We start from the raw sequence: 8144 nt of genomic DNA, 5'->3' as shown, positions 1-8144 counted from the left end.
CACACACACACACACACACCTCCGGCAAGGGAGCGCGCGCCCTCTTCCGCAGCATCGCCCGGAGGGCATGGAGGGAGTTCGACGGGATCATGGACCTCCTTTGGCCAACCACCAGGCGTTTCCATGAGGCCGTCGTGGCCAGACAAGAAGGCACCACCGCATGGCTCGAGGCAGCCAAGGAGGAGTGCTGGAAGGATTTCGACGTGATCAGGGACCTCATTTGGCCGACCATCAAGCGTTTCCGCGAGACAAACCTCAAGCTCGTCGAGGTGGCGAGATAATAAGAAGGAACCACCGCGTGGCTCATGACGGCAAAGGAGTACTAGCTCACCTTCACTCTCTCCAACTCCACTGCCGAGTATTATCTCAATGTCAAGCCATAGAGTAGTTTAGATTAGGTTTATCTATTACTCTATCCGTTCCAAAATAGATGACCTAACTTTGTACTAAAGTTAGTATAAAATTGGGTCATCTATTTTGGAACGAAGGGAGTATGTGCTGTAATGAACTTCCGGCCAACTATGGTGTTAACCCTTAAACGAAATTTGAAGTACCGCTATTTACATGATCTGCTAGAGATGCTCTAATGATTCAGAGTCAATTGGATATGTCTGTGTCCCAAGATTAGTTGCAACTTTTTGTCAAAAATAACAAACAGCAACAAGTCATGTACTATTGAGTAGTTTCTCTCAAAAGCTCAAAATTAACACTGACTTCGAAATGGTGCAAAGGTGCAAAGGAAGAAAACCTAAAGAAGAGTCCATGCTTAGGAACAAAATCTGGTGCGCGGCAGACAAATTCAAGCAACTGCAAAAATCTCAACCTGCTGGCAGGGCACAGCGCATGCATTTCAGGGCAGGCAGCTTCAGTTCTTCCTCCAGCCGGTCGACGAAGAAGAAGCCGATGAAGAATTTGCAGAGGGCCTAGATCCACCACCAGGACGCCAGCGGTCAGTAGTAGAACCAGCTGGAGGAGCACCATCTGGCTGGCGGGCTGGGGGCGCTTCTTGGCGCGCGGGAGGAACATCTTGGCGGAGGGGACGGCGGCTCCAGCGGTCTGCTTCCTGGAGCGGGAGCACATCCTGGCAGAGGGGGCGCACTTCCCGTGCATGAGGAGCCTCTTGGCGAGCATCCCAACGGTCTGCTGCTTCAGGTGCAACAGCCGTCCTCTGGCTGCTACCCTCACCGCCACGTCTGTGCCGCGGGACAAACTTGTTAGAACCAGGAGCGGCGGCTGGTGGTGCGATGGCGGCAGCAGGCCGCGCATCAGGTGGGTCCGCTGCTCTTAGGAGAGCCTCCCTTCTCTCTTTTTCCTTCTTCTCTTCCACCTCCCTTTCCTTCTCCCTCTGAATTGCTGCAATGGCGTCAAGCTTGAGTTTCGTCTCCGCTTCCTCCCTCTTCTTCCTCTCTTCCTCTGCAAATCAATGAGGTGGTGTTATTGCCAACAATAAATAATACTTGATGATCAGCTAGAATGTGTTTTCCTTGCTTCCCAATGACATGAACAATACTTCCAGTTCCAAGTTAAAGCTGGAATCACTAACCTTCATGTTTTCTAGCCTCCTCTTCCTCGCGCACCCTTTGAATCCGTTGTTCCTCCATGTTCAGATAATACATCAATTTCCGTACAGTCTCCCTTTCACGCTTTCTTGAAGATATCAACTGACTAATTCTTTCTTCCCTCTCTTTCCTTAGGCTACTAAACTCAGCTTCACGGCGTTGGACAATTCTTTCCTGGAAAGCATTCTGAAACGGGAAGTTTTGATAAGATTAACAAGATGGAAGGAAGGCAGTCTTCTGAGAAGGAAACAAATACGTACTGAAAAAAGCTTATAGGTTGACAATGCCCATATAATAAAGGAAAAAACTAAAAATATTATATGCTGAAATACATGATGAATTTAAATCTAATCTGGGGTTAATCAACCAAACAAGTTAAACACATCTGCAATCCATTCTGAGAACGTTTAACCTCATCAGCAGACATGCAAACACATAATTTTGTCCAAACAAAACAAAAACCATTCAAGTAGGGTAGAAAGTATAATCACTGCAACAACTATACTCAACATTCCCTCTGTGGACAAAATCAACTATATATTACTTATAAGCTTGGAAAGTAATGGAAAGCTGATTACAAATACTCTGAATACCACAAGGACAGAATCAGCACTGCTGAATGCAGTTGCAAGAAGGATACATACCTTATGCTCCAACAATCGAGAAAGCCTGTTTTTCTCCTGCAAGTCACCCACGTGGTGTTGCTTGCTGAGCTCAATCTCTCTCTGCCAAGTAAAAATACATAATGAATGTGAGCACGCGAACAACAATTATAGTATGCATCTTGTAAACAACAAAATAACAGTAAAGACAAACCAGCTGCTCTTGCTCATGAAGGATCTTTTCTTCCTGAAGGCGCTTTTGGAAGGCCTCTTCAATCAGTGGGGCTTCCTCCTGCCGTTTTGCCCTCTCCAAGTGATCCATTTTCTTTGCAAGCTTCTGCAGTTTTTTTTCCATCTCATCACGCTCCCTAATCTGTCGAGTCCGTACCACCTCCATGGCGGATTGTTTTGTCATATCCTGCCATGTGAGCATTCAATGTATCAGAACACCATACACCAGAACTACAAACGTACATGCATGTGTCTATGTACTGGTTACAAACTGCAAGTGATAATAATTTAGCTAAGTTGGCAGACCATTTAAGCAGCAATGTACAGAAACAAATGATCCTGCACCTTATCTAACCACCTGTCATTCCTCTACAGCTGACTATCCCCCTTTTTTAGGGGCACAGAAACAAATAGTTCAAATGTCAAAATGAAGCTGACCATACAGAAATATAACAGTAATCAAAATTCTAATAAGTAAAAGGCATTCAGATTTAGCGCTAGCAAAATTAAGTTGCGTTCCAAGGAAATACGCAAACTATTAAAACATTGCCAGTTAGCATGGAGCGGTAATTATTGGAAATCCAAAATAGTATCTTACCCCCTCAATGAGAATTTTTTCCCCTTTCTTATTTATTTTTTGAAAATCTTCTATTATTTTTTCTGCAGCCCTCTTATCTTTATCCTTTATTTCTTGACTGATCCTCTGCTGCTGCCTAAGTCTCTGGTCCTTCAAAAGCCTCTCCCTTTCCTCGTCTGCAGATTTCTTCTGGATACTCAATCTCTTTGACTCTTCTACTTTTTCCTGGAAATAGAAATGCATAAACATTAAATAAAGACTCCATAAAACAACCAGGAGTTAAGAGTAAGCAAATAGGAAACCTTTTCCAATATTTGACGCTCAAGGTCTTCTTTACGTTTTTCAATAATTGATTTCCTCGCAAGAAGCCTTTTATGTTCTTTCTCCACCACTCCAGCGAGACTGAAGTTTTCACCGAGTTTGGATGGTTTATGCACAGGTGGATGAATGAGACTCCTTGCTTTGTTTAGGGAATCAGTGAAGACACAGAGGTGACTACCAAGTGCATCAGACTCTATGTCCTGCAAAGAGAAATAAGTCAGATAACAACAAGTAGATGGGAAGATATATGTTGGGTAATGATCTATTTATCTGTTAAGATGAGATGGAAATGGAAAAACAACTGATGACAAGCAGGTTAAATTCCAAATACTTCTATGAAATTGCATGAAACAATACGCTCAATCAATCACCACATGTGGATGCTAAAATAAGTAAGAGAAACAATCAACCAATCGTTATATTGTTTCTGTGAACAGACAAGCCTGACACATCATTAATTCCTCAAAGACCAGTCATGTCATGCTGCACCTATTTCTCATCTATAATAGGTAACAATGAAACCATTCACTGTGAACAGTAAGTTACTCAAAAAAAAATCGAAAACCCAAGGGACAAGCCTCTTTGGCCAAGGAATATCAGTAGGCAAGACAAATAACATAAAATCGCAAGGCAGGCAATGCATCTGTGATCCTTATAGCAAATAAACAGCACCGGAAAAAAATGAAGCCTTCAATGAGTAAATTTTGAGAAGCCTAAGAAGATAGCACCAGTGGTCAGAATAGAGCCACATACCATTTTGCCGAAATGAACAGCTCCAGACAAATGGTTAACTTTCATAGCAACAAAATTATGTTTGACCGCATCAACAGCCATCTTCTCCACGACATTGGAGTCAAAGAATGGGATCATTCTGGAGAGCATGTCAATCTTCATGGACTGGAAAATACGAGATGCCTGAAAATGGTTAAAAAGAGAGTTGAGAAACATGTTTCACAAATAGTGATGTAAAGTTTGATAAAGTGAAATACATATTAGCAAAAAAAAAAAGTGGCATGAACACATATACTATGGCTAGTGGGACATAGCATAGGACCTGCTGCAGCACCCTCAGTGTTGTAAGCTTCTCCAAGGCAGATTGGTACTGTGATAACTGAATTTCAGGAACTGAAGATGCAGCTGAAAGCTTTCCTCCGATCGTAGAAATCTTAGAAAGCAGAGGCTGTACTTTTGATGCTAGATCCAGAGGAAGGAACTCATGCTCCATAAGATTGTATAGATCTTTCACTTCTTGGGAAGCACATGAAATCACACCTTTGGCAGCCTATTTTCATATCATAGTTAGAGAGAGAGAGAGAGGCAGGAGAAATTGCATGATGTAGATTGCCAGCTAATTGGCCAAAATATAACACAGCTATATAAACATAGAAAAACAACATGATTATGTGACTACACAAAGAAAGAAGTGCTTTCATACTTGAGAAAATTGAAACAAAAGCGATGCAAGTAAATTCAATCATCACACAAACAGAACAGCACATCAGGGATGCATCAACAGATGTCCTGTTCCGTGGACTTGCAGATCTAATATAAATTTCAGAGCTACAAAGCTATCTAAAGCGATTGATCAGGTTTTAGAGCATTGCAGGTGCAGGAGGTGATCAGGAAAAGAAAAGAAAAAAAGACGTTCTCTTGCCATGTAGGACAGATGTGTATATCTTAGCATCGCTGCTTGATGAGGCATCAATGCTCAAAATGAGATTGTGCATTATTCTGGCTAGAAGGCAGCAAAAAGAAATCACTATCACCTAAGCGCCTACAAATAAATGCTGGCATCAGAGGAGATTATTCTCATATAAGAATGCCTGGTAACATGGACAACCAACCCCATAATAGCAGATTGTGTTCAAGATGCCCATATATGACAAAGACAAGACATCAATGAGAATGCAATATTTTCGGAAGACTGGATCCATGTGATAACAGAGACATTAAACAGTTTGGCAGCATATAATAAAAAATAACAGCAGCCAAAAAAGGATCCACGGCATACCAACTCAGAAAGAAGAGAAGCTCTAGAAACCTGAAAAGTAAACAGGAGATTTGTCAGAAAACAAATAATTAGACTATGGAAATTTATCTTAACTTGGAGAACAGATGGAAAGCAAACCATTTCTCTATTTTCACGCTTGGAGTCGAAGGAGAAATTGAAAAGGTTGGCCATACGCAAGCTACGGTCTTTTTCATTTTCAAGCTCATGATGAGATGCACCATATTTATGGTCATATGGTGTAACAGAAAGTGCAGCGAGCAAAACAGAAGATGCTAGTATTTGCAGATCCTTCTGAGTTAACTTCTTATTGAAGCTCTTCTGCAAGTTGAAAAGCTTCAGCCATGCATATGCATGATACAAGTGACTCTCGGATATCCAGAATATTTCAGTTAGTTTGGCATAATATACGACCAGGACAGATGGTTTTGGAGTCCTCTTAACCATGCTCATCAAGCCATGGATATCCTCCACAGATCGGAAGGCTTCCTGCAAGAACAAGACCTTGGTTGGTGAATCTATATCTTTAGCATTAAGATAAGATGAGTTGTGAAACAGACCTGCCATAGGGAAAGTTCTGTAGCAATTTTCAGTTGTTCAACCCTAGTATCAAGATACAGCTGACAGGTTTCGGGGGCAGTCAGATCAGGACGATCTCGCTGGTCACGATATTTGTTCAAGTTTGCAAGATGGTTTCTAATTATCTCACACAACCTACGGAATTCAGTGGCTCTTTTATACTGCTTGCAAAATTGAAAAGCCTTGTGTGCAGTCATCTGCATATTGAAAAGTTCAAAATAACAGACAGATTAGCTGGTGAAAAGCATTTAGTAGATAATAATAAGAAACAGAGTAGTTACATGATGCATTGGTAAGCTATGTACAAAAGGAACCAAATAGTTGCTTCTGAAAAATTAGGGAGAGCAGAAAAGAACCAGAATACTCTACAGATTTATTTTCAAAGGAAAGAAAAGGGTACCTACATAATGAATTGGTTAAGTATGTACAAAGGAATTAAATACTAGTTCATTTCACAAATAGTATATGCAAAAGGACAGAAATGTACATGGTGTCAAAACGTAGTGGTTAAACCAAAAATGTTACTTTGAAAAGATGCATGAAGCTATACTGCAGTATAAACTACCAGGGAGATGTTTCTGAAACGTAATGACAGGCAGAATGGCTAGGGAAATCAAAAGACCAAATTGGCTGTTTGGTAGTGGAAAATCAGAACAGTGCCGGACCATTTGGTGCACAGAGTCTATAGAAACAGTGCATCACCTTGATGTTTCAGTTAACCATAAATGACAAAACCAAATGCATATAACTATATTAATAATGAAGTGACCACTAGGATAATGGCAAAGCAGTAAAATGGCTTACAGCATATAGCGCTTCAAGCTTTGAATTATTTCTCAGTATCTCAAGCACCGTCCTGTATGTCTCCCACAGAAACTTAAACCATGGAGTGACAAACTCCCTGTCAGATCTTCCCTTCCCTTTCTCCCCCCTGACATAACTGAGCATCAAGTCCTCTGGACGCTTGTCCGCTTCAAGATCGACGACATCCAGAGCATCTTCCAGTGCTTGTGCCTGATTCCTGGCTTCCTCGGCTTTCTCATTGGACAGCTGCATAAAGTGTTTTATGACCTCCTCCAAAGATGACACGTTGACTTGCTGGCAGACAATTCTGTACTGAATAAGACCATCTTTGGCAAATCTGCCTTGCCTAAGATCTACACACAGCTCTACATACTTCATCATGATCTTCTCAAGAGGCTTTTGCCATGACTTGTATCTTCTTGATGTAATGAGATCATGCAGCGCCTGCAGCGCTGCCTGCTTTTGTCCAACATGTATCAACTCTGCAGCAAATCAAAGGTGATAAACAGTGTGAACATCTTTTAGTGAAATATATGAAACACTGCGCGAGATTTGGAATACAAAGACAATGACATGTGGAGAACCACTGATGGATATATTGTAGTACAAGAAGTTAACAACCGTATGGTGTAATTCCCCTGAAACATCCTAATCGGTTTAGATAAAGTGAAGCTTAAGGCTCAAGTTTGCCGTTGCTGAACTGTGTTACATTGTGCTTTATTTGATAATCGGCTGCCAAAAACTAGCCCTGAAACTAGTGATAAGTTGGTTAATCAAACACCAAAATAGGCAAGAGCTGGTTGGAGGAACCAGAATATCATAATCCACCGCAATGTCAAACGCAGACCAAGTCAACAAATCGTGTGCTTTTGCAAAGTTATGTGATCTTAGTGGAAAAGGGAACAAAACGTACATGACAACAAGAGTAACTTATCATCCACTGAATGTCTCAAATCCGTCCTAACTTCGATTCATTCTAACTAGCAGGTCTGGCAATCAGGCATTCAGGACAAAAAGGCCAACCAGCCTATGCAAAAGCCTGAAGACCCAAATGGCACATACAAGTTCAGTACTTGTAACGGAATCTAGCCTATGCGATACGAAGTCAGTGGTCAAATGTGTCAAATGTAACCCTCAATAATGCGATATAACGATCTGACATTGAAGATTGAACTAACAAATCTGGATTAGAACCAAATCGCCGCCCTAAGTTGATGTGGGCATCACAGCAACACCGTCGCAGCAACAACCGGGAACCAATGCGGATAAAATTGAGGGAAGCAAATCTCAGACGGATCTCGGCGACTCACCCTCGGCTCTCTTGAGAGCGTTCTCAGGCTTGGCGAAGGTCGACATTGCCGACGCGCGCGGGGGCTCTCCGGGGGCGATCTACACCTGCAACACCAGCCACGAACAACAACATCAGACGCCGGATTGATTAGCACGCGGATTCACGGCACGTC

General features: G+C 42.0%; 1 protein-coding gene across 1 annotated transcript; it reads right to left on the bottom strand.

Annotated features, from left to right (window-relative positions):
* Positions 1-624: 624 nt before the first annotated feature.
* Positions 625-8086, bottom strand: LOC119344483 (eukaryotic translation initiation factor 3 subunit A-like). Its single transcript, XM_037614900.1, has 13 exons — positions 7992-8086; positions 6682-7163; positions 5859-6074; positions 5419-5787; positions 5302-5331; positions 4345-4572; positions 4044-4205; positions 3272-3490; positions 2991-3194; positions 2376-2579; positions 2204-2284; positions 1544-1745; positions 625-1413 (listed from the first exon to the last, which is right to left on the bottom strand). The coding sequence occupies exons 1-13, from the start codon at positions 8035-8037 to the stop codon at positions 866-868; spliced, it is 2991 nt and encodes a 996-aa protein (XP_037470797.1). The 5' UTR covers positions 8038-8086; the 3' UTR covers positions 625-865.
* Between the last annotated feature and the right edge of the window lie 58 nt (positions 8087-8144).

The sequence above is a fragment of the Triticum dicoccoides genome, unplaced genomic scaffold (genome assembly GCF_002162155.2).
Source record: "Triticum dicoccoides isolate Atlit2015 ecotype Zavitan unplaced genomic scaffold, WEW_v2.0 scaffold170134, whole genome shotgun sequence".
Taxonomy (NCBI): domain Eukaryota; kingdom Viridiplantae; phylum Streptophyta; class Magnoliopsida; order Poales; family Poaceae; genus Triticum; species Triticum dicoccoides.
Note: the sequence above shows the minus strand (reverse complement) of the source record. Positions and strands in the feature narration are given on the sequence as shown.